This window comes from Electrona antarctica, assembly GCF_951216825.1.
Source record: "Electrona antarctica genome assembly, chromosome: 22".
NCBI lineage: Eukaryota > Metazoa > Chordata > Actinopteri > Myctophiformes > Myctophidae > Electrona > Electrona antarctica.
Genome location: NC_136805.1, coordinates 10,904,452 through 10,931,292, shown reverse-complemented (window position 1 = coordinate 10,931,292; position 26,841 = coordinate 10,904,452). Strand labels below are relative to the sequence as shown.

Sequence of the window (26,841 nt, the reverse complement as noted above, 5' to 3'; positions counted from 1 at the left end):
GCCGTTATGGCTCAATCACTGAAGTGCACAGTGGGATGCGTGACAATGTGCCAGGTGGTCATTATTTCTGCCGCGTCAAGGCAGGGAGAGCCACAGTTTGGAGGGAGGTTTTTTTGGAAGGGGACCGGCGACCGCTAAAGCGCTAATTGGTCCTTCTTGGACCAATGTGGTCATCAAATCGAATCAAACTTTATTGGTAGAGCACATTTACGACCAGTGGTCAACCAAAGTGCTGTACGAGGAAACGTTACTCAAAAAGGGTAATATATATAGGGCTATATCTTGCACCACCCCTTAACCCTTATCCTTAAACTTCCCAGCAAGCCAAATGACGTCATGATAACGTTACGATGACGTCCTCCAGTGACTCCGGTGACGTTCAGGACTAGGCCAGATCACAGCCCATATGGGGATGATCTTTACGTCATTTCCAGGACGTCTTCACCAGTTTAAATAATATAGCTTATTTTGGGCCAGATCTGACTAGTTATGATATGACTTAAGTTGATCTGGCCTCGATCAGACTCTCTCTGATTCATCCAGGGACGTCCGTCTTAGTGGGTAAAATTTATGTTGGTTGAAATCCGGTGATATTCTGGGTCAGATCTGACTATAGTCTTGGTTTGACTTGATCTGGCCCCAATCGAGACGTCACTAATTCGTCCAGGTCCTGACCGTGCTTGCTGGGTTATTTGCCATTTATTTACTATTTAAAAAAAAACCTTTAAAATAGTTAAAATAGCCGATCTACAAGTTCACAACGTGTAGATGTAGATCGGCTATTTTAAAATGATTTTGGCAAATAATTTTAGGGATAAGGGATAAGGGTGGCGCAAGATGGAGCCCATATTATCTACCAGTAGGACGCCTGAGGGCGAGAAGCATCATCCGACCAGCAGCTCATGTTCCGCACTCATAGCGCGGAACAAAGTGGCGCGCTATGAGCTTGTAGATCTGCTATTTTTGAAAAGCCAACGCTAAAATAAAAAAGTACAGATGCTTTCCTGTTTTTTTCTTCTTCTAAATAATGTGTTATCATATTTTTAGAAAAGTATATATTTTTAAATAATACATAATTCAAAATAATATAAGGCTTAAGGATAGTTGGATAAGTGAGTAAATTGACGCAAGATTGTTATCAAGCAAACCTAATTTGATTGATTGATTGAAATATGTATTAACAGTTTGCAGAATTACAGTACATTTCAAGCACAAACTCAATACAAAGACTGTTAACTGTGAGTGGACGACCCAATTAAGCATTACACTTGTTTACAAGAGGGTCCACCATGTTCAATTCATCAAAACATTTAGAGACGTACAAATAGACACTTCTATATAGTACAGAGAACAGAACAGGAAAAAGCATTACAGCAGTACAATGTACAGTAACTAGCAGAAAATGTAAAAAAGCACCAGTCTGAAGATTAATGGATGCTTTCTGAGGAATATAACAACTCCCACACACGCACGTACGCACGCACGCACGCACGCACGCACGCACGCACGCACGCCCGCACGCACGCACGCGCGCGCGCGGTCACAAGGTTTAGAAACATTTGATTGCTGAAGTCATTTTGATTGCGCCAAGGTAAATGTACCATAGCCTCGCACGCTAGCGCCATACTAGGCCTCTTTATCTTCCAGAAATCACTTCACAGAGACATTCCTTTCAGACGTGTTCTGTTACGTTATGTCAGTGAAATTGCAACCAGCCAGCCCCCTTTTTCTGATGGAAACGATATTAAAGGATTTTGACCTGAGATCAGATTCTAAAAATGTCTTCTACATCCTGACAGTTTTCTGAAAAAGCTATGTTTCTGTGTCAGTGGTTCTTCGATTTTTCAAAAATAGCAGACCTACAAGCTTGTAGCACGCCACTCGGTGGCGCGCTATGAGCTTGTAGATCTGCTATTTTTCAATAGCTAAAGCATAACATAGTGCTAACACCAAAAGGGGTTCCTGCCCAAAATGGGTTAAAGGATTTTGATCGTCGGAAGCCAAAGGCAAACGATTATTGCTAGCATATGGTAATCCAATGCGTCAGGGCCCCTCTGGATCCGAGTGGGAGTCGATATATATAGACACGCCAACTACCCAAACTCCCCTGAAAAAAAAGACTTACACCCACCCCACTTTCTTCTCATCAGGGCAGCGATTAGCCGAGAGATTACGGTGAGATGGAAAGATGACATTGCAACTTTGAGGAGAGATGGGGCCGCCGACATCACTAACAAACCCCAGTAATGATGGAACTTAATGATAAACTCGCTCTTTGGTTCTTTCTAGACACACACGAGGACGAATGGACGCGTGTGTGTAAGAAAAAGGTCAAAGGGTCATTGTGGTTGGATTCAACTCAACTTCGTTGTCACGCCACAGGTTCTCATGATGTAAAAAGATGTGAGAATGTAAGACTAAACTTTATAAGTGTGTGATGTATTAATGTGCACGGTTAAATTGGCAATGGAATTATAGGCAGTTACAATAGTAGCAGATATAATAACAGATATTTACATATATTTAGGTGCCTGGTTTATAGGAAAATCAAATGTAGTAGCAAAAAGTAGCAAAGTTACCGTCAGTGTTTTACTGTTTAGAGGAGGCAGGATTCATGTACTTATTGGCCAGTTTGTGCCTTTTATGGTTATTTTGACATTTTCAGTTGATGTGTCGTTGATGAAATCTCTTGCAATATATTGAATATCGCAATATATCGAATATCGTGATATTATCATTATCAAGGGCCTAATATCGCCACAGATCATGAGGTACCCATATTGTCCCACCCCTACATTATCACCACATCCGAGGACAATCCAGCGCATCATCTGTGCCAGGGGTGGGCAACTTTGACGATGGAGAGGGCCACCACACTCACTCTATATGGCCATATATTACTGTCGTAGCAAGAATTTTTGCTATATTCGAATTGGAATCTTGAATTATTTTTTGCTCTTTTTGAATTGGAATCCTGAAAAATACTTGTTGTGTTGAGCAATGAGCCACTAATTTAGACTGAAGTAATTAAAGCAGGTCATGTTTGCATGTTGTGCAATTGTAACAGCTGAAATCAATAATATATCAGTATTCTGATATGTACCTGAGGGCCACATTAAGTGAAGGTGGGGGCCGCATGTGGCCCCCGGGCCGCCAGTTGTCCACCCCTGATCTGTGCTAAGGCCGTACTAATTCCCTGACTCATTTCATGATCATCGTCCAAACGGCAGGAGTCAGCGATCGATGAACCCTAAAAAAAAAGGTCAATATCAACTGCGGACCCATCATCATCGACCTATACCGGATACAGTGTCGTCTCGTCTGTCACCATAATAACGTGTGTGACTTGTTACTTTTTATTAGCTTTCATTTGTCTTCACGACGGAGGTAACTGGCTTGCTCAGCGGACCTGCATGCCTGTAGCCCCGCACAAAACGTAAACACCTGATTTACCGTGTTCATTTCCTTCTTTTCTCATGCATACACCGTTAACTGTGTGTGTGTGTGCGTGCGTGCGTGCGTGCGTGCGTGCGTGCGTGCGTGCGTGCGTGCGTGCGTGCGTGCGTGCGTGTGTGCGCGTGTGACTAAGTGTATTGATTATTAGACTATACTGCAGAGCTTCCATTGACTATCTGTCACTGTTTGGACGCCTATAACGGGAAGACTGGCGCAGCTTAAACACATGGGATTCACTCCATTGGAGTGGAGTGTGTGTGCGTGTGTGCGTGTGTGTGTGTGTGTGTGTGTGTGTGTGTGTGTGTGTGTGTGTGTGTGTGTGTGTGTGTGTTTATGAGCGGTGCCACCGCTGCCACACTCCAATACGCAGCTATGTGTGTGTCCCTGTGCATGTGGAGGGGGTGATGGGCGGCACTTGTCAGCGGTGAATGTTGGGCGGGAGGGGTATGACAAGGCTCTGCGTCCTCCCAGTAAATGGTAAATGGTGCATTTATAGTGCATTACATTCACACACCGATGGCCACGGAAACCATGCATGCAAGACACCAACCAGCCCATCAGGAGCAATTAGGGGTTCAGTGTCTTGCTCAAGGACACTTCGACACTAACTCTGGGGGAGCCCGGGTTCGAACTGGCAACGTTGCGGTTACCATCCAGCCACTCTACCCCTGAACCACCTCCTCAATGGAAGGTGAGTCGGTATAAGAATAGGATACGACAGCAGTGACAACACAGAGATGTGTGTGGAGAGAAATCAATTGGCATACTAATGATGAAAAGAGGGGTAGAAAATAATTGGCTATGTTGCGGTCGCCAGGTTTGGCTGCAGTGAGCAGGGATAGAATGGCATGCAGGTTCTGGGATGATACTGAGACGCTTTAGAGCGTCGCAGTCCCGCCCCCTTTCATGACGACGCCAGGCCCAGGAAATGATTCCCAATGCATTTTCCCCATAGACATTTCAAAAAGTATTTATTTAAAGACGGTTACGCCACGGACAAAGCCAACTCGAGTCGTGACAAATCATGACAATAAACAATATTTTGGACCAAACAAATAATTACAAAGATTCTAATTCTTTGTTCGGCCCAAAAAATTGTGTTTGTTGTCATGATTTGTCACAACTCGAGTTGGCTTTGTACGAGGCTTAAAAGGTCTTTAAATAAATACTTTTTGAAAAGTCTATGAGGAAAATGAACGGGGAATCGTTTCCTGGGCCCTGGTAGGGGGTGGGACTGAGACGCTCTATAGAAGATGGAAGGAGGCAACATGCTGTTCATCTTTATGCATCTTGTTCATGTTGTCTTGGCTTCCCAAACTTTCTTAGCTCGAGCCTCAAAGGCCCAAAAGAGAAATTCGATCTCTCTCAGATCTACAACTTGTAGATCTATACTGTTTTCACTACACGTTTGACTGTCAAGGTTTCAGTCTCCAGGAAGAACCCCTAAATACAAAGGGAAGACATCATTGCAAATAACATCCACATCAAGGGGTCTAATGAAGTCTAACTGTCACCTCATAAACACATGAAAAAACATTTAGTGAAGATTTCTGAAGATTGCTAGCAATTTCTGAAATATTTACTACGGAAGTTTTATTTTTGAATACTTGAGTATTTACTTAAGTAGCCTATACTTAGTGCACCACTAGGGCCCAGCATGATGCTTGATACTGCTCTATGTTTAACCCATAAGACGGGAAAGCATCTGTGTCCTTTTAGATTGTAGCTGAAAAGCATTATTTACACTTAAATAGCAGATCTACAAGCTCATAGTGCGTCACTTCATGCTGTGCTACGAGCTTGTAGATCTGCTACCTTTGACAAATCACAAAAATGTATGCAAATCTTTGAATATATATTATTTTAAAGGGAGGAATTTGTTCTAACTTTCAAATTCTGGGGGGTCCCCCTGGAACAACATATTGTGAGATGTGGGTCGGCGGGCCAATTACATATAATGTTGGGGGTCATTGACAGGAAAACGTTTGAGAACTAACTGACATTTAGCTTCTGCAGACTGTAACTGGAGGCCCCCCTCCCCTCCCACCCCACTACCCCCCACCCCCCGGTAAAGTAGAAGTGGAATTCCTTTTTGATGAAGCATCTTCTAAACTCCAAACAGGGCTGTGTGTGACCACAGAGAACATGGATGAAAGCTGGCCTTCATTTTTCATCTGGACGTCTCGCGCAGCGGAGAGCAAAATAGTTGCGTGGTTCCTCGCTGTTGTGGCTGTAACTCTCTCCAGACCGTTCGGAGACAGAGGCCGAGGGCCAGCCAGAATGTTGACTCTCTCTCTCTCTCTCTCTCTCTCTCTCTCTCTCTCTGATGATGATATTCGGCCCTTCCAGCCGAGAAGCCTATATACCAGACGAGAAGGGAAAGACCAGTAAAAACAAAGTCATCAATTACATTGTGTGTGTGTGTGTGTGTGTGTGTGTGTGTGTGTGTGTGTGTGTGTGTGTGTGTGTGTGTGTGTGTGTGTGTGTGTGTGTGTGTGTGTATGTGCAGATGCAGTAATTGTTTGACTGTAGGCCTATACTGTACGTCAGAATGTGTCGATGTGTGTGTGTGTGTGTGTGTGTGTGCGTGCCTGCGTGTGTGTGTGTGTGTGTGTGTGCCTGCCTGCGTGCGTTCCCGGGGGGTGTAAATGGCCTCCCACCTACAGTAGCACATGTGTTCCCCGATGCCACCCCTCTGATCTGCCTCCAGATGACATTCCTGTCCTGTCTGCTCCGCATCGCCACGGATGGGGACTGCTGCATTTACATACAGCCTTCTAGGTACCCGAACGTGCGCACACACGCGCGTGCGTGCGTGCGTGCGTGCGTGCGTGCGTGCGTGCGTGCGTGCGTGCGTGCGTGCGTGCGTGCGTGCGTGCGTGCGTGCGAAAACCATCTCTTCCACTAGCTGTCTGACTCGCTCACCACCTTGGTCCTTTCTGCAACACACACACACACACACACACACACACACACACACACACACACAGACACAAGCTCAACCTCATTCACGTGCACTCACACACACACGCACACACACACACATTCCTCCCCCTCTCCTGCGCGTTTCCATGAAGTAATTCAAAGCGCGCATTTCCAAGTAATGCCGAACGCCCACGCTCGAGCCCTCGCCATCAGGCGAATGGAAATATTGATCTGCTCGTGTCGGCGGGAGAATAACTTGGGACAAAAATGCATAAAAGGCTCCGGCCCTTTTATTTAATCTCGATTGTCGAATGTATTCCGTTATGGATTCCAATCACTTGCTTCTATTCTGGGGGCCTATAGTCTGTGATGGAAACACCATGAGCTCATGGCAGTGTTGCCATATCTGCTTGTTATAAGCAGTGGTGGGGAAAAAGTACTCAATTAGTTTCACTTAAGTAAAAGTATAAATACTGTATAATGTAGATGTACTTCTACGTTACAAGTAGAAGTGCCGTATTCAAAATGTACTCAAGTAAAAGTACAAAGTTTATATCTTCGGCATCAAAATGTACTTGTAAAAGTAGACCTATTGATTTTGCAGAATGTCCAATTTCACAAGTTCAACATGTGTACATCATTGATAAAAATAGAGGATCCGGGCACTCTGTGCCCGGAGGAACACCTTTATTAAATTAAAAAGGCAACTGCCAACATGTTTCGACCAACAAGGTCTTCATCAGGTCTTCATCTTGCCCTGATGAAGACCTTGTTGGTCGAAACATGTTGGCAGTTGCTCATTTTTTAACTTTGAGTGCCCGGATCCTCTCTTTTTATCTATGTCTTGATCCCGTTTTTGATCCGTTTTTGATCCGTTTTGCTATCTCCGTTGAGCACCTGCGGTTAGTTCCTCTTTTTCTCTAATGTTTACATCATTTTTTCAAAATAGCAGATGGAGGAGGAGGAGGAGGAGGAGGAGAAGGCGGCGGAGGCGGCGGAGGCGGAGGAGGAGGAGGAGGAGGAGGGCTGGCGCGAGGCCGTTCAATCAGCGCAGTGTAAACACGATCATCTGTTTTCCTTTTTGCTCTCGTGACTGACGGATATGAATCCGGGTGTTTTTGAAGGCCTGTGTGAAACGCATGCACGCTGCGGCCAAAAGGCTGCCGGGAAAAACACAGCCGCAAGTTTGCAGCGACCGTGAGCTCAGTGTTTCCTCTCTCCAGGATGAGGCTGTGGCAGCGGTGGGGAGATGTTTATCTATGAAGAATATTGCGTGCAATATTTACGTAGAAGTTTTGTTTTTCTTTGCCCTCGCATTAAACAGAGAAATTGACAGGTCATGGAAGAGCCAAGGTGCATATGAGGCGAGCTCCAAAAGTGGTATTTGGAGAATTGGCGTACCACTCTACCATAGTGGCTCTGTGGACTGCCTCCAGGAAAAACACTCTACCATAGTGGCCCTGTGGACTGCCTCCAGGCAAAACACTACATTCTACCATAGTGGCCCTGTGGACTGCATGCCTCCAGGCAAAACTCTACCATAGTGGCCCTGTGGACTGCCTCCAGACAAAACACTACACTCTACCATAGTGGCCCTGTGGACTGCATGCCTCCAGGCGTACCACTCTACCTAGTGGCCCTGTGGACTGCATGCCTCCAGGCAAAACTCTACCATAGTGGCCCTGTGGACTGCCTCCAGACAAAACACTACACTCTACCATAGTGGCCCTGTGGACTGCATGCCTCCAGGCAAAACTCTACCATAGTGGCCCTGTGGACTGCCTCCAGACAAAACACTACACTCTACCATAGTGGCCCTGTGGACTGCATGCCTCCAGGCAAAACTCTACCATAGTGGCCCTGTGGACTGCCTCCAGACAAAACACTACACTCTACCATAGTGGCCCTGTGGACTGCATGCCTCCAGGCGTACCACTCTACCTAGTGGCCCTGTGGACTGCATGCCTCCAGGCAAAACTCTACCATAGTGGCCCTGTGGACTGCCTCCAGACAAAACACTACACTCTACCATAGTGGCCCTGTGGACTGCATGCCTCCAGGCAAAACTCTACCATAGTGGCCCTGTGGACTGCCTCCAGACAAAACACTACACTCTACCTAGTGGCCCTGTGGACTGCATGCCTCCAGGCGTACCACTCTACCTAGTGGCCCTGTGGACTGCCTCCAGGCAAAACACTACACTCTACCATAGTGGCCCTGTGGACTGTACCACTCTACCATAGTGGCCCTGTGGACTGCCTCCAGGCGTACCACTCTACCATAGTGGCCCTGTGGACTGCCTCCAGGCGTACCACTCTACCATAGTGGCCCTGTGGACTGCCTCCAGGCGTACCACTCTACCATAGTGGCCCTGTGGACTGCCTCCAGGCGTACCACTCTACCATAGTGGCCCTGTGGACTGCCTCCAGGAAAAACACTACACTCTACCATAGTGGCCCTGTGGACTGTACCACTCTACCATAGTGGCCCTGTGGACTGTACCACTCTACCATAGTGGCCCTGTGGACTGTACCACTCTACCATAGTGGCCCTGTGGACTGCCTCCAGGCGTACCACTCTACCATAGTGGCCCTGTGGACTGCCTCCAGGCGTACCACTCTACCATAGTGGCCCTGTGGACTGCCTCCAGGCGTACCACTCTACCATAGTGGCCCTGTGGACTGCCTCCAGGCGTACCACTCTACCATAGTGGCCCTGTGGACTGCCTCCAGGCGTACCACTCTACCATAGTGGCCCTGTGGACTGCCTCCAGGCGTACCACTCTACCATAGTGGCCCTGTGGACTGCCTCCAGGCGTACCACTCTACCATAGTGGCCCTGTGGACTGCCTCCAGGAAAAACACTACACTCTACCATAGTGGCCCTGTGGACTGTACCACTCTACCATAGTGGCCCTGTGGACTGTACCACTCTACCATAGTGGCCCTGTGGACTGTACCACTCTACCATAGTGGCCCTGTGGACTGCCTCCAGGCGTACCACTCTACCATAGTGGCCCTGTGGACTGCCTCCAGGCGTACCACTCTACCATAGTGGCCCTGTGGACTGCCTCCAGGCGTACCACTCTACCATAGTGGCCCTGTGGACTGCCTCCAGGCGTACCACTCTACCATAGTGGCCCTGTGGACTGCCTCCAGCAGAGCTGGATTTACCTTGCTGAGGGCCCCCGGGCTCGAGCAAACTTGAGGGCCCCCCTTGGGGCGCGTGGCGGAGCAGCAAATTACTGGTATTAAAATGTTATTGTCTTTTTTTTATGTCCATTGTATTTGTATTTAGTTCATAAAGTTAACCATGCATTTGAAATTAAATAAAAAAGGTTACTTTTCAGGATTCCAATTCAAAAATAGCAAATCATTATTCAGGATTTCAATTCAAATAATAGCAAAAAAAATGCTCATCTACAAGTACAAGGTTGAACTTGTAGATCTTTGCTATACGACAGTAATATGCATGTGGCCCTCTGGGAGTGAGTGCAGTGCTATAGTGGACCTCGCCATCTTCAACGTTGCCCATGTATATGATGTAGGCATATAGCATTTCGCTTACTTATGGTATCGCTTGCTTACAATTTACAATTTACAATTTTGGTATTTAGCAGACGCTCTTAATCCAGAGCGACTTAGAAAGAAGGACAAATCTACAAGGTCTCAGCACGTTGCATTGCGACGCGTCAATAGCTGGTGTTCTTTGTGGGAGGTAATGCCGTCTATATTGCAGAAAAAAGATGCAGGGCTACACTATATAAATACATAGAGACAGAGCCATCTTCGCTCTGTAACAAAATATATATAATTGACATGAACATTCAGCAGCGTTGGTGTGTGTGTGTGTGTGTGTGTGTGTGTGTGTGTGTGTGTGTGTGTGTGTGTGTGTGTGTGTGTGTGTGTGTGTGTGTGTGTGTGTGTGTGTGTGTGTGTGTGTGTGCATAGGTCGTAGGTGTGTTTGTGGAGGCGTGACAAGCAGGTGCAGCTGACAGATGCAATTGGCAGGTAGCAGCTGCAGGTGATTTAAGGCCATACTTTTTTGGGGTCAGAGGTCCCAGAATGAACGAACACACACACACACACACACACACACACACACACACACACACACACACACACACACACACACACACACACACACACACACACACACACACACACACACACACACAACTGGGAAAATAGACTTGTGGAAAGTTTACTGCCGACAGCATGTGACAGACAGCGTGATAAAAGTTTGATCGCAAAACTCTCAGAGCCTTTCCTCCTCAGAGCCTTTCCTCTGCATGAGGCCTTTCCTCCGCATGAGCTGCTTTCCCATTTCAGAGCTATAATTTATCTCTGAGAGCTTGAAAATGGACCCCAAATTCTGTATTTCTTTTAAACATTAACAGACAATTTCACTGCGTAAAAGAAATTAGGGTATGTCGGCGCGTGTGTGTGTGTTTTGGTCATGGGGTTTTGTAGACAGATGGTAGTCCATGGCAGGTCAATATGACCGTGAGTCGACTAAATCTGCTTTCCCATTTCAGAGCTATAATTTATCTCTGAGAGCTTGAAAATGGACCCCGAATTCTGTATTTCTTTTAAACATTAACAGACAATTTCACTGCGTAAAAGAAATTAGGGTATGCCGGCGCGTGTGTGTGTTTTGGTCATGGGGGTTGTAATGGTAATCCATGGCAGGTCAATATGACCGTGAGTGGACTAAATCTGCAGTTGATTTAGTCGACTTTTTCTTTTCTTTTTTTAGGCTTGATATGGCATCGTAACTGTCACGGTCTCAGACTTTGCTCATCTAGATGTTGTTGTTCTATGTTATGTTCTACTTGTTTTGATTCTATGTTGTTTATCTAGCTGTTGCATTTCTATGTTCTTGTTCTAGTTGTTTTGGTTCTATGTTCATGTCTTCCCCATGTGTTTCTCATGTGTAATCAGCCCTCCTGATAAATAAAATACCCAACCATTGGGTTTTGATCACTACTCCTGCCTGGCTGTCCTGCGTTTGGGTCCTCACCACCACCACCTCCAGATCGTGACAGTAATGCCCGAGTTATTTGGCATTGCTCTGACAAAACTCACAAAAGCAGTGGTCAGTGGTGGTGTCCAGTGCCGAATCAACGCCTACACAGTACACAGTACGCGTACACAGTACACAGTACACAGTACACAGTACACAGTACGCGTACACCGTACACAGTACACAGTGCGCGTACACAGTACACAGTACACAGTACACAGTACACAGTACACAGTACGCGTACACAGTACACAGTACACCATACACAGTACACAGTACGCGTACACAGTGTAATCCTCAATGTTAATTTAACTCTGAAATAATACCGTTTGTGCCTCTCAGGGTTACAATACCAGATGGGCTATTTTCAAATGGCTATAAGAACAGAATGAACAGATCATATCATGTTGCACATACAGTCAGTTCCTCTCATACAGTAGTGGACGGTCATCGTGTCATGGTCATCGAATATGCAGATAAATGTTTTGTCACTGAGTCAGAGAGCTGAGGTCATGAATCATAACACTTTCCACCACTGGCAAACAGTGCATCAAACACACACTATATGCACTGTAGATCGGCTACTTTCAAAAGATTTGTATACATTTGAAAACTTAGAAATGAGACCATTCTGCATAATGAGCACTTTCTACTTGTGTTACTTTAAAGGTATATTCAGTGATTTGACTTATTTTTTTCTGGATAATCCTCCCTACTATAGAGTGTGCTGACCATATAAGGAGTTCCTCCCTGTCCCCAGTGAGCCCCTGGGGTCCAAAAACCCTAGTTTCAGTTTTGGTGGCGGGTGGCAAAGCCTTCATCCAATCAGGATGAGAGGGGCCTTCCTCCAATCATGATCGAGTGGGGGCGGGCCTTGGTGCACATGCTGTTGGCCTGTTGCACTTCCCCCCACTGTAGAGCGTGCATGTGCACATTTTGTTACCGGGGCGGACTGGGTGGTTTTCCAAATCACTCAAATCACTGAATGCTCCTTTAAGTATACATTTGGATGCCAATACCTTTTTACTCAAGTACTTTGCTGTAACAGTATACAAGTATTTCTACATTGCCGTGTTATTTATACTTTTACTTAAGTAAAAAAAAATGGAGTACTTTTTCCATCACTGGCGCATTCTGCCGTGTTCCATTTGCATGGAAATATCCAGAAGATGAATAATAATAATATTTCCCTGCGTATGCATGCATTATGCATGGGCACTGCGTTTATGCACAGGGAGCGAAGAGGCTGATAAACAGTTTATCTCCAACAGCAACTTAATTAGGACATGGTCTCGTGTCTGACAGTATGTCTGGATGTCTGGATGCACTGCGGTTATGTAAAACACACTCGGTTATAGATGAACACATATTCACGTATGTATGTCGCCTGATACAAAGGACCACGTGCGGGTGCGGTGCACGCACACTCAAGGCAAGCGTGCATATAAACACGCACACACGTGCGCACACACTACACACGCACACGCACACACACACACACACACACACACACACACACACACACACACACACACACACACACACACACACACACACACACACACACACACACACACACACACACAGGAGGCCTTTGCTATGTTTCACCAGTTTCAATTGAAATGGGCCTCCACCCTCAGGGGGGCCTCCGAGCTACGACTGACCGCCAGACGTCATTCAACCCCCCCACCACCCTTGGTCCTCTCTCTCGCTGCCTTGCTCTCTCCCACATTGTTAAAGTTACACCTATTTCCTGTTAATAACCATGGGTAAAATGTGCAGCATTGTGAGGTAAATGGGAGACACTTTATTGTGAAGGGACGACAGGATGAGGAGAGGTGTTGTTGCTGCGTAATTGTCGAGAGTAATGGCTGCGAGTCAAAACCAAGGGGCCAGTGAGGCGCTCCAACGTTGAAGCACTGGGCCTAGTGGTAAGAGGAAGGACTGCAGGCGGACCCGTGCTTTAACACGTAGGACCATCACTCCCTACGTCACCCATACGTCACCCCGGACCTCAAATTTGAGGTCCGGAGGAGGTACTTCCGGCAGTCTTCCGGGTGCTTCAAAACGCCACTGAGCAACTTCATCGAAATGAATAGCTTGGGGGCGGGGCTAGTGCTCCAGTTCGGTCTCTATCCTTTATATACTCTATGGTCAAAACGCCTGTATCAACAGAATAATGATGTCATAGGTATGGGGCCTCATTTGGTCACACACCTCTAGGGGCACACAGGGGTTAATGTTAGAGAAAATGTGGGCGATATCGATATCCGATAATATGCAGGGTTAAATCGATCGAATTATCCATCAGTAGTCTGCATGTGAATATCTTTTTTATACTTTCTGGCCTTGACAGCCCATAGCCTACATCCAAACAGAAAAGTCCTATCTGATTGCATGAAACAATGTTAAACTCACTTTGCCACTCATTTTATATGCTGTGGGGGGCGCTGTTTTACACACCAAAGTCACACAGGAAACAGTTGCATATTTGGCCTCTCTGGCACGGGTTCTATTTCACAGAAAAGGTAGAGACAAGGTAAGTGCATCTATAAGGAGCAGCATCGGACCGTCGGAGGACCAGCCGAGGACCGGGATAGGTAAGTGGGTTTCTTTTAGGGTTTTCCTTCCCTGTATCGTTGTTTTTCCATACAAGCGCTGAGCTTTGCATAATATGCCAAATCAAATATCTTTCAAATTGATCTAAATAATAATGTATTTTCTTACAGAGAGCAGGAGGCGCGTCTACCGGTAAGTATAGGGTCCATGCCGGGGCCTCTCCTCGGACAACAGGTAAGTTCTGTCATATTTCTCCTCTTTAGCTCACTTGGTGGGGTTATAGGGGGGGTAGTTCAATGCCATAGCCTCAGAGCCCAACGGTGTTCATACATCCAGTAGTGGAGCGGCCTGTGAGGTAAGAGAATACACATCAATAACGGTGCTATTTAATGGGGGGGGGGGGGGGACATGGGTCTGTCTTACCCATAGAGTATATAAAAGGATAGAGACTGAACTGGCGCGAAGCTCCGCCCCCCCAGCTATTCATGTCAGTGGAAGTTGCTCAGTGGCGTTTTGAAGCACCCGGAAGACTGCCGGAAGTCCCTCCTCCGGACCTCAACTTTGAGGTCCGGAGTGACGTATGCAACCGAGCGCTCAATGTTAAAGCCCAGCTGCACGGGGTTTCCCGGTCATGAATCCACGGGTCCGCCTGTAGTCCCTCCTCCTACCACTAGGACCCAGACCTTCAACGTTGAATAGCCTCACTGGCCCCTTGGTCTTACCGTGCGCCGTAGGTATCACTGCTTCCCCGGGAGTCTCTGAGGGACTGAGATAGGCAGGGGTTTATAAGTCACCTGGGCGTCGGCCCGCAGGTGTCAGGTAATTTGGTAGATGAACAGGCGGCGTGGGAAGTACCGCCCATTCTGCACAATCCCAAGCTGACAGCGCGTCACCCTGCTTCCCTCTCTCTCTCTCTCTCCCCGGGGTTGCAAACCCGTGGTGCGCGGTCCCTGACCGAGACGCCACAATGCACATAGCCTCTATTGCAGGGGTTCTCAACGTGTTTGGCTCATGGGGACCCCCGGGAATGCTTTGGCTTTTTTTTTATAAATATTTGTACATTGAAAAACTGTGTACATGGTGACTATAACTATAAACTACCTGATCTTGAGGCCTACAAAATCGGGGGAAAAATTAAAATTAAAAAAATAAACTTTTCTTTTTTTTTTCTTTTTTTCTTATCAACTAGTCAACTAGTACCAACAAGGTCGACTAGTGGATTTACTAGTCGACTAGTAAACTAGTCGACTAGTTGCTTAATGCCCATTAGGACGTAGAATAGAGTCTATTCTACGCCCTCAATATCTAGAGAGACTCTAGCCATGGACCTCTCCAGTGCAGGGAGCGATATAGAGCCCTGCCTCACCCAGACAACAGTCTGTCCTGGGATGAGTCTTGGATAGAGTCCCCCTCCAGGCGGGATCAGACATTGAGCTCTCCAAGAAGAGCCTCGAGGCATCTAATCTCACAGAGTTGGAGGAGACTGAAAGGGAAAGATGAGAAGCCGACAGTTTTCACACTCTGAGTTTAATGAACACATTTGCTATGCACTATATAATGCTTTCTGTTTGTCTGTTTTCTGCCGTCACAACAACTTCTTGAAGTTAGTTATTGTGTGTGTGTGTGTGTGTGTGTGTGTGTGTGTGTGTGTGTGTGTGTGTGTGTGTGTGTGTGTGTGTGTGTGTGTGTGTGTGTGTGTGTGTGTGTGTGTGTGCGTGTGTGTGTGCGTGTGCATGTGTGCGTGCAGGAAGTTTTTTAGCTTGAATTGGCGGGGACAGGGGATGTTAACCAAGTAGCCTCAACGAAAATAGCAGATCTACAAGCTCTCATTAGCTATTTTTTGTAAAGATTATTAGGTAGTAAAGAGGGGGGAAGGAGGGCGCCTAGTCGCCTCCTAATAGACCCCATGGATACTCCTGTCAATTAAGTATAGGATTAAGTGAAAGGTCGGCCTGCAGGCTTCGGCTGAACTTTCTCACTCCATCTTTCTCGTTTCCTCTTGTTCTCCTCTTCCTCTTGTTCTCCTCCTCTCCTCTCCTCTCCTCTCCTCTCCTCTCCTCTCCTCTCCTCTCCTCTCCTGTCATTACTGGGACCTAAATAATGAACGTTCCATTCTGAACTGCTCCTTTCCGTTACAGGGTTTGAGTGTGGGGGGGGGGGGGGGGGGGGGGGGCACCCACCCACCCACCCACCCACCCAGCCAGCCACATGGCCCGTGTCCCACCGGGGCTCCTCCGGTTCACCGGCATCGGCACTGCCGTAGGAATGTAAACACACGCGGAGTCAGTGATGGAAAAAGTACTCACAATTCTTACTATAAGTAAAAGTATCACTACTACAATATATAGGACTACTCTGTAAAAGTCCAGAATTCAAAATGTAGGCCTACTCGAGTAAAAGTACAAATGTATTGGCATCAAAATGTATTACAGTACTAACAGCAAATTATGCAGAATGTCCCATTTCAAGTTTTCAAATGTAGGCCCTATACAAATCTTCTGCTATTTTCAAACGGACAAAATGTATATAGGGCTGAAGTGGTTAATGCATGTTTTGTAATAATAATCCAAATCTACAAAGTAACTATAGTAACTAAAGTTTCCAAATAATTGTACTTGAGTAAAAGTACCCTATTTGCCTCTGAGATGTAGTGGAGTAGAAGTAAAAGTTTTGGAAATTGGAAAGTACAAATACCTCAAATTTGTACTTAAGTAGGCTCAAATTAATATAGTAAGATAGTGGCGACACTCCAATCATAACAATGGAATGCGGAAGTGCTCATTCTATCTCAATGGGATAGTTCCAGCCATAGGAAGTGCTCATTCTATCTCAATGGGATAGTTCCAGCCATAGGAAGTGCTCATTCTATCTCAATGGGATAGTTCCAGCCATAGGAGCAACGTTTGGAACAATAGCCGGCACCCGCTTTGCGTCGAGATCAAAGCGTGTCGCTACTCTCCTACTATACACTCCGTACTTGCGTAAAATGTACTTAGTTACTTTACACCACTACTGCCGTAGGAATGTAAACGCACGCGGCCGGAGGCGCAGCTTTGTATAGTCTAGAGTCCACTGTTAACGTTCTCGCAATTATGATTGTGTTTTTTTCCCTCCTAAATGATTGATATCGTTTCTGACCTCTCGTGCATTTCCATAACAACACGGCCCTGCACAACACACACACCTTACACATGAGTCACGCCAAAGCGCGTCGTGTTTCACTTTTTCTTTTCGTTTGCCTTTGATCGAAGTTTGAGATATAAACTTGGTTATTGCTTCTCGCTGGATAAATGACATTAAGTAGGCCTGTCAGACAGTCATCTCCAAGCCGGGGGGGGGGGGGGACTAACAGACCCGGCCAGCCCCGCAGACCCGTGCGTGCGTGCGTGCGTGCGTGCGTGCGTGCGTGCGTGCTGCGTGTCTGTGTGCATGGCTGCTTGTGTCTGTGTGCATGGCTACGTGTGTGCGTATCTGTGTGCATGGCTGCATGTGTGCGTGTCTGTGTGCATGGCTGCATGTGTGCGTGTCTGTGTGCATGGCTGCATGTGTGCGTATCTGTGTGCATGGCTGCATGTGTGCGTGTCTGTGTGCATGGCTGCATGTGTGCGTGTCTGTGTGCATGGCTGCATGTGTGCGTGTCTGTGTGCATGGCTGCGTGTGTGCGTATCTGTGTGCATGGCTGCGTGTGTGCGTGTCTGTGTGCATGGCTGCGTGTGTGCGTGCGTGTGTGTGTGAACTACATGTGTGTTTGTGTCCTCCGGCAGTTTTTCTCATTGATTCTTAATTATTGACAGACCACAGGCCACCACAGGTCAGCCATATCCCTGAGAGCTACAGTTAGGGCATGGCAAGGTCACTCCTCATTCTCACTTATACATTATCATCATTAACTGTAATTGTGTCCCATAGATATAGACAACTGGAATGCAGATCCTCTCCAATTCAATCTTCTCTGGACCGGAGGTTTTGCGGAAAATGTCCGATCGACAGAAATGTGTTAATGCTATATACGTCCAAGGGTTAGGGGTCAAAAAAACAGAAACAGTGATGGAGACTGCATGGTTCGAATATAGGCATATACTGTAGGCATTCCTTTTTGAGAAATGACGATATAGCTTTATAAATTAATACGCACAGCATTTCCGACCGCCGCACAGTTTTGAGTCTTATTGCCCGCAAGCGTTTTCTGTATCAATATGTCGTAGGCCTACATACCTTTATAATGTCTCAAATTACGACATGATTAATCACTGCAAATGAGTGTGGTTTTCGCTGGCACTACAAAAGAGGAATGGAATGCTTGTCCGGAGCAAGAATGAAAGCCACAAAGTAAGAAAAAAATAAAAGGATGGCGGAGACAACAACTCTCTGGGGTGGACTGCAGCCACATGAGTTCCTATTTAACACATTTAGACCTGAGGCCGATTCAGTTTTCTGAAAAACCCTATGTTTCTATCTCAGTGGTTCTCGGAATTATCTGTATTTGGCCGCGGACCCCCATCTGAAAATATGTGGTTCCGGCATGCAGGCACGCACCCGGAAGCAAAGATTTGAGTTAAAAACGTTCGCTCTGAAACAGAGGCGTATCTACAATAAGGCGAGGGCAGGCGTCCGCCTGTCCAAATCCATTTCTGGCCTGGCCAAAATCCATACAATGAGAAAAAAAGAGGACAAAAACAAGACCTGAGAACTATTAGTGGACAATGCAAGCCTTTCAGCCTTTGTATACTACTCGTCTGGCAGGTATATCTCTTTGAAAACCTTTAGTGCTACGATTGTGCGCAGGGAGACGACAATTAACACATCTTGTCTGCCCAAAACGTAATTCCTGGATACGCCACTGCTCTGAAAGAATATATATTCAAAGATTTTCCCACACATTTTCACGATTTTTTCAATAGCTAAAGTATTATAGTACCAAAAGGGGTTCCCGTACAGAATGGGTTAGTTAACATGTGCTCTTTTCACTGATTAACACAAACGATATGTTGGCTCGGTATTGAGACCCGTCATCTGTTGAACAAACCCTTGTCTCATTAATGAAAACTTTAATATTGGAAGCTATAGCTGCTATACCTCCAATTATTTTATTTAATTATGTGTAGAGCTTAGATCTTTCCTGACAAAATGAGGGAAACGTTTTGTCAGGAAGGGTCAAGTTCTGTCAGGAAGGGTCAAGTTCCTATTGTTTTTACTGTAGTTGCAGTTATAGCTTTTACTCTGTAATTGTGTTCCTTTTATCTAACAATGTGTTACTGTTATACTTAGTTCTGTGTTGTATTTAGGGGTTACTTTACAGTTTCTATTGTTGTGAAGTAGGCTATGTTCCTAGCCTGTCGGTCCTATGTTGCTACGTACCTGCATGTCTTGTGTTAACTTACCTGTGTCGTGTTTAGCCCAAGCCAATCATGTATTAATTTGTCCGCACCTGTGTCCAGTTAGTCCCTGTCTAATTTAAACCCTCCTTGTGTTTTACTTTTCACTGAGCAGTTTGTCATAACAGGCCAGTCATTGTGAGTAAGTCAGTGGTGTTCTGGATTCCTTGTATATGTTCTAACGTTTTCCCAGTATAGTGTCTTAAGTTCATTTATTGTGTTCCTCGATCCTTGTCATAATAAAACTCTTGCACTTGGACTAGGCCTACTGTGACTCTGCCTTGTTGTTGTAGGCTACTGCGATTGTGTCCTACAGTGGCGTGCACAGATAGACACTAGGGGGTGCTAGAGCACCGCCTGCCCTTGCCCTCTGGACAGCAATGTGCCCTTTTGGAAAAAAAGAAAAGAAGAAATAATTGTACAGTGTACAGTATGTGGACCATGGTGACATTGATCAATTCTTGATAAAACAAATCTTCTAATATATTATTTATGCCCCAAAATCTATAAATCTCACACTATTAAGGCAACCGGCCGGTTCCACTCGCTGCACAAGTTGCCCTGCAAAGAAGTTTAGGGATAAGGGGTTTAGCGGTGACAAATGGAGCCCTTAATGTTTTTAATGCACTGCAGTACTTTTAGTATCATCTTTATTATTCTACACACTATATCTCTCCCTCCACCTGCACACCAATTTAAAACTGCTTGGGCATGCATAGTATAGTCCCGTCTTTCTGTCTAAGTGCATATGAGTGTTCTTAATATATTTTAAAGATGACTTAGTTTTTAATCATTTCTGCTTCCCTGCAACAGGAATAGAGAAAGGTAGAGTGAACTCGGAAAGAAGGAGGAAGTTGTTCACAGATTGTCAAGCGGGGAATGAATCCAGGAGGATCTTGCAGTTGTACCGGTGGTAAATTAAATTGTTTTGGGCATAATATAGAATATTCAACATTTTACTATTGAAGTGGAACTAACCCGTATTTTAAATTTTATCCTATCGGTCTTATCTATTATGAGCCAGGAGGATGTGAAAAGCTGACATAACACTTATACTAGAGCATTAAACACAGACAAAGTTCACCTTTGATGATGATGAAACTCAACTCTCCGAATTGGATGGGTGTTCATTATGCTAATGTGCCCAACTGCCCATTACGAGAGACTATAATCAAACAAATGTGACATATTGACGTCCAATCCTAACAATTTGGCAGTCGCATCTTCAAAAAGAAAAGTATAGACAAAAGAAGACCATTTCAGAGGCTTTTAAAGTAGGCCTACAGGTTGACACCGCAAATCTGTCATATGCTTATTACTGGTGGCTCCCAGCGTGACAGGAGTAATAACTTGTTTTAATGTGGTTGGCTCTGAGCAAAGGTCTCATTGGCAATGGTACCTGGCAGGAAAAAGAACCAGATAAGGAACAACTTTGACTTGTGCTTTTCGTTTGAAATGTACCCATTCTGCATATACTGTGAAATAAAAAAACCCAATAAGGGGCAGTGTTGTACTACTACTAAAATCTGTCAGGCAACAAAAACAATGACCTTTATTGACATGCTGACCCCCTGGACCACTGCTTTATTGACATGCTGACCCCCTGGACCACTGCTTCGGCTGTAACATACTGCATGTATACTACTGCATAGTAGTTAGTAGATCCTATTCACTGTATCCAGTGAACTAAGGCCTCACTCACATGGTCGCAACAGATTGCTGTATGCTTGTTGTATGCAAAGGGTGACACAGCTTGCCCCAATGCATTTCCAATGGGAGTCACATGGTTTGACACAACATTTGTGTTGTATGAGGGGGAGGGGCGCAGTCGAAACACAGCCGAAAGCCATACAACAGCTTGTAGTCCAAAATGTGGACTACAAACCATGTGACTTCCATTGGAAATGCATTGGGGCGGCCATGACACTCACAACATTCATACAACAAGCATGCATCAATGTTTTAAAGGTCTGAGTGAGGCCCCACAGTGGTAGAAAAAGTACTACTACTTAGGCTACTGTAAGTAAAAGTACCAATACTGCAATGTAGAACTACTTCGGACTACTACTAAGTTCGGAATTCAAAATGTACTTGAGTAAAAGTACAATTAAGAGCCATCACGACCTAATGTTTCCTGATTGACAATGTCACTGCAGCTTGGTCAATGTCAAGGCCAGCCCAGGTCTTTAACCAGGCTCCTGATCAGGCACAGGTGTTGCCAGTGGCAGACGGCAGAGGCTAAGGCCCCATTTACACTGGCAGACAAATCTAGCCTGAATCAGATCTGTGCCACATCAAGATTGAAATCCGATTGGTTTAAATGGTCACATGACTCATTTAAACAAATCAGATTCCAATCTGGATGTGTCACAGATCTGATTGGCTGCCAGTGTAAATGGGGCCTGACAGTTTTCCACTGTGTTCAGGAGGGCTGGTCGCCTGTGTTTGTTACTGTTTCTTTTGTATTATTTGATCTGTATGTTGTATAGGAAAATAACTGCAGAAGATAAAGAAAAGTTAAACTCAACGGACATGTTTTGGAGATCAGTGTTTAATCAAAATTGTAGCCTGCAGTACTTTACTTAGCAGTGTTGATTTCATCGACTAAAACTAAGGCGAAAAGTGTTCGTCGACTACCTTTTTCTACTGACGAAAGCTAAATGGAAACGAAATAAAAGCTAAGCTATGATGACTAAAACTAAGACTAAATATACTGTCAATTTCGTCAACAAATAAAAACTAGACTAAAATGTTAGGAAGGGACTAGTAGACAAGATATCCAGTATAAGTCATTTTACAATTAGTTGCATGCTGAAAATAGCCGATCTACAAGCTCACAACGCGTCACGCTGCGACACGTTGTGGGCTTGTAGATCGGCTATTTTCAGTAAGTGTAAAAACAGCCATTACGACAGCATCAAGTCCCGCCAAAATACATTTTGTTCGACTAAATCAACTGTAGATTTAGTCGACTAAAACTAGACTAACACTAAAACATTCCAGGTGACTAAAATGTGACTAAAACTTAATGAAAACCATTCAAGAGACTATGACTAAAACTAAAATCAAAATCCATCCATCCATCCATCTGGAAGTGGAGAGGGAAGTGCTCCAGACTTCCCTCTCCAGAGCAACATTAGTGACTTCCTCCTGGGGGATTCCGAGACGTTCCAAGGCCAGTGAGTCGATGTATTTCCTCCAACTGCGCCTTGGTCTGCCCCGGGGTCTCCTCCCAGTGGGACGTGCGTCGAGGACCTCCCTAGGGAGGCGCCCGAGAGGCATCCTAACCAGATGCCCGAACCACCTCAGCTGACTCCTTTCCAGGCGAAGGAGCAGCGGTTCTACTCCGAGTCTCTCTCGTGTGACTGAACTTCTCACCCTATCTCTAAGGGAGATGCCAGCCACCCGTCGAAGAAAACTCATTTCGGCCGCTTGTATTCGCGACCTTATTCTTTCGGTCATGACCCACACTTCATGACCATAGTTGAGAGTAGGAACGAAGATTGCTCGGTAGACAGAGAGCTTTGCCTTCTGGCTCAACTCTCTTTTCGTCACAACAGTGCGGTACAGCGACTGCAATACCGCCCCTGCTGCTCGAATCAAATCAAATCAGAATGTGCTGCCAAAAACAACACTGGTACTTAGGTAAATGTACTTTCCACCACTGCCAGTGAAGGCATGTCTGTCTCTCTCTGTGTTAGACAGGTGCTGTAGGGCAGCATGTCTGTCTCTCTGTGTTAGACAGACAGGTGCTGTGGGGCAGCATGTCTCTCTCTGTGTTAGACAGGTGCTGTAGGGCAGCATGTCTGTCTCTCTGTGTTAGACAGACAGGTGCTGTAGGGCAGCATGTCTCTCTCTGTGTTAGACAGACAGGTGCTGTGGGGCAGCATGTCTGTCTCTCTCTGTGTTAGACAGACAGGTGCTGTTGGGCAGCATGTCTGTCTCTCTCTGTGTTAGACAGACAGGTGCTGTAGGGCAGCGGAGGGGAGGTAGTGATGCATGTCTGTCTCTCTCTGTGTTAGACAGGTGCTGTAGGGCAGCATGTCTGTCTCTCTCTGTGTTAGACAGACAGGTGCTGTGGGGCAGCATGTCTGTCTCTCTCTGTGTTAGACAGACAGGTGCTGTGGGGCAGCGGAGGGGAGGTAGTGATGCATGTCTGTCTCTCTCTGTGTTAGACAGGCGCTGTAGGGCAGCGGAGGGGCATGTCTGTCTCTCTCTGTGTTAGACAGACAGGTGCTGTAGGGCAGCGGAGGGGAGGTAGTGATGCATGTCTGTCTCTCTCTGTGTTAGACAGGTGCTGTAGGGCAGCATGTCTGTCTCTCTCTGTGTTAGACAGGTGCTGTAGGGCAGCATGTCTGTCTCTCTCTGTGTTAGACAGACAGGTGCTGTAGGGCAGCGGAGGGGCATGTCTGTCTCTCTCTGTGTTAGACAGGTGCTGTAGGGCAGCATGTCTGTCTCTCTCTGTGTTAGACAGGTGCTGTAGGGCAGCGGAGGGGAGGTAGTGATGACTTAACGATCAATGTTGTAATTACTTCTCCTGGACACTCCTCCCTGCCCCACGGCCCATAGGGCTGCAGGCTAATGAGGGTTCAATAACAGGGCTGGAAGGAAGACATGCACGTATACGCACGCACGACGCACGTACGCACACACACACACACACACACACACTTCAACGTAAACACATCCTCATCCAACATTACTTAAAGCATCGGCATTGAGGGGAACGTTTTCGCTGAAAATAGCAGATCGACAAGATCTATCGACAAGACCACAAATGCGTTGCGTTATGCTTATGATCCCGGTGGTTTCACTCATCTGGACATGAAGAATCAACTGACAGCGAGAACGCTCTAATGTTACTGCTGCCGAATTACGAATTAGTTTTCGCCAGAAACAAGCGTGAGACTCAAATATGAGTGACCGTGATCGTAAACGATACAGCCACCTCCGCAACAATATCGTAGAGACAGGTTTTTTTCTTTTTTAATAGTGGGTTGAATCTAGAGTTGCAACACCAGCCATTGACAATCCATTCATCCAAACAGAAAAGTCTGATCTGCTTGTGTTAAACAAATTTGGACTCCTGTGGAGTTGGGGTTTGGTATAGTGTTAGTGATGGTCGGACTAACGGGAGGTCGGATCAATGCCCCGCTAGTTGCCGCCGACAGTCACAAGGACAAAGTCACAGAGAATTTCTCCTCCTTTTTTAGTAGTCGATCCTCTCAGTCCCAACCCAGGCTACGAAATAATGTATGAGCCTTATACGTCTCTGCACAAACAGTACTATTGGTGATTGTGCGTGCGTGCGTGCGTGCGTGCGTGCGTGCGTGCGTGCGTGCGTGCGTGCGTGCGTGCGTGCGTGCGTGCGTGGAAGGTGGGTGTAGCATAGCTACCAATACCATGACAGAACATATTCTCCAGAGACCTGTGATCACTCGCTCTGATAGATTGTGGTCTTATAGCCCAGAACTGGCCAGCCTTAACCAAAGTCATTCATCAACGAGACTCGGGGAAACAGCTGCCCTGGGAAGTGTTCGCGTGAGCAAACACCGGGGCCGTCGGAATTGTGAATATTTCATTCCGCTCTATTGATAAATAATACATGTGCGTGATTGTATCGATTAGTATCTGCGGTACACAGTGTTTGTTGTGTGTGTGTGTGTGTGTGTGTGTGTGTGTGTGTGTGTGTGTGTGTGTGTGTGTGTGTGTGTACTTCTTCTCTCCCCCTCGCCCCTGTTTCACATTCCAAACAGGACCGTTAAACCATATAGCTTTATTCTTGCTTGTTGTAATGGCTTCCGAGCAGCGGCAGATCAATGCATTGTAATCGATCTATATGCTCTGCTGAGGTGGGATGCAATTAAATAATCAGTCCAGCAAACTATATTCCTATTGAACGGCTTCCATTGACAGAGCTGCACAGTGGGACTATACCGCCATTTTGACTCAATTCAAAGGAGCTTTATTGGCATGAGAAAACACACTGACGTACTGTCACAGGGTGTTCAATAGTACTGATTTATAAATAAAAGATAATAATTAGTTAATTAATTACTGGGCTAAACGGGTGGAGTTAGCTGTTGAATAAAAAAACCTCAAAAATGGAGTTATGTGGTTTCTTCCGGACAGCAACGAGGAGTCCTGCTTGACTCCCTCTCATTGTGAGCTGTGTATAACAGTCAGGTGATAATGCTGCTGGTGATATAGGTATCTGTTATTGATTAAGCACTCGCCGTGGTTGATGCTTCGGGAAAATAAGTTCCACATCACCGACTGGCCTTGGAGGAGGGCGGTCATCGTCATGATGAAAATGAAGCACCGTGGAACCATGCATGGGATTAGATTGTTAATGGGAAGACCTCAAAGCCACCACACTAGAACCGAGAGAACATTCTGATCTCCTCACGTCAGGAGATCAGAATCCCCCGCCGTCCCTCACGTATCTTTTCAAATGTGGGTCCTACCTACGTATATAGGGCTAAATTATGTATCAATTTGGGGGGTCCTTGTACAGAAAAGAGGAGAGGTCGCACAACTCGTATAGTCGCGATGCATTTCGGCCAAAAATGCCTTCTTCAGGGTGAAGAACCCTGAAGTACCATTTCTCTTTTTTTTTTAAAGCATTGGTCATCTTAAAATATAGTATTTGCATCGTGACTATACGAGCTGTATATGTGCGACCTCTCCTTTTCTGGTCAGATTTGTTGTCTCCGTTGTGCACTCTATACCTCTTTGTTGTCTCCACCAGGCCGAAGGCATGGGGAGAGAGTATGTTTTGCACTCCGTCCGTGTGTGTGTGTGTGTGTGTGTGTGTGTGTCCGTCCGTCCGTCCATCCGTCCGTCCGTCCGTCCTTCCGTCCGTCCGTTACCAGCTAATCTCCGGCACCGTTAACCCGGTCGATGCCAAACTTTGCACACACACTCCCTGGATGCCAACGATGAACCTCTGCCCCGCATTTTCCAGAACGGCCTGTTATAGCGCCACCATGAGGCAGCTTTTCACATTTTTTACCTAAAACTGCACCGATCTGCGTGAAACGTTGCATGCACACTCCCTAGAGGCCAAGGACAAACCTTTGACCTGCATTTTCCGCATCTGCCTTTTATAGCGCCACCAGGAGACCGACTTTTGTAAAACACATTTTTTGATAATACTCCTCCAGATTCTGTCCAAAAATCTCACAAATCGTTACACAGTATCTCTATGGTCATGTGCTTAAGTCGGATCTGTCCGATATTTCATATTCCATCCTAATTGGCTATAATTGGCTTTCACAGTTTGCAAGATTGCCCCGTTTTGAACAAAAGCCTCAAATCATGAACGCAGCATGCAATTTACGTGAAATCTTTCACACATTTTCTTACTAGGCTGAGGAATATATCCCACCCTTTTCACATTGGCCTGTTATAGCGCCACCAACAGGTTGATTTTTGCAAAAAACATTTTTGGAACAAAATGCCTCAAATCATCCAATTGCCATCAAAGGCAAACATGTTT

General features: G+C 46.0%; 1 protein-coding gene across 1 annotated transcript in view; it reads left to right on the top strand.

The window, feature by feature from the left end:
• Window positions 1–4,140: 4,140 nt before the first annotated feature.
• Window positions 4,141–26,841, top strand: part of LOC306914974 (phospholipid-transporting ATPase ABCA1-like) — a gene marked incomplete at both ends in the record, with an annotated part of 74,380 nt that continues 51,679 nt past the window's right edge. The window contains one exon of the mRNA XM_079492216.1: window positions 4,141–4,147. Within this exon, the coding sequence (XP_079348342.1) occupies window positions 4,141–4,147 (7 nt within the window). The remainder of the gene's footprint in view (window positions 4,148–26,841) is intronic.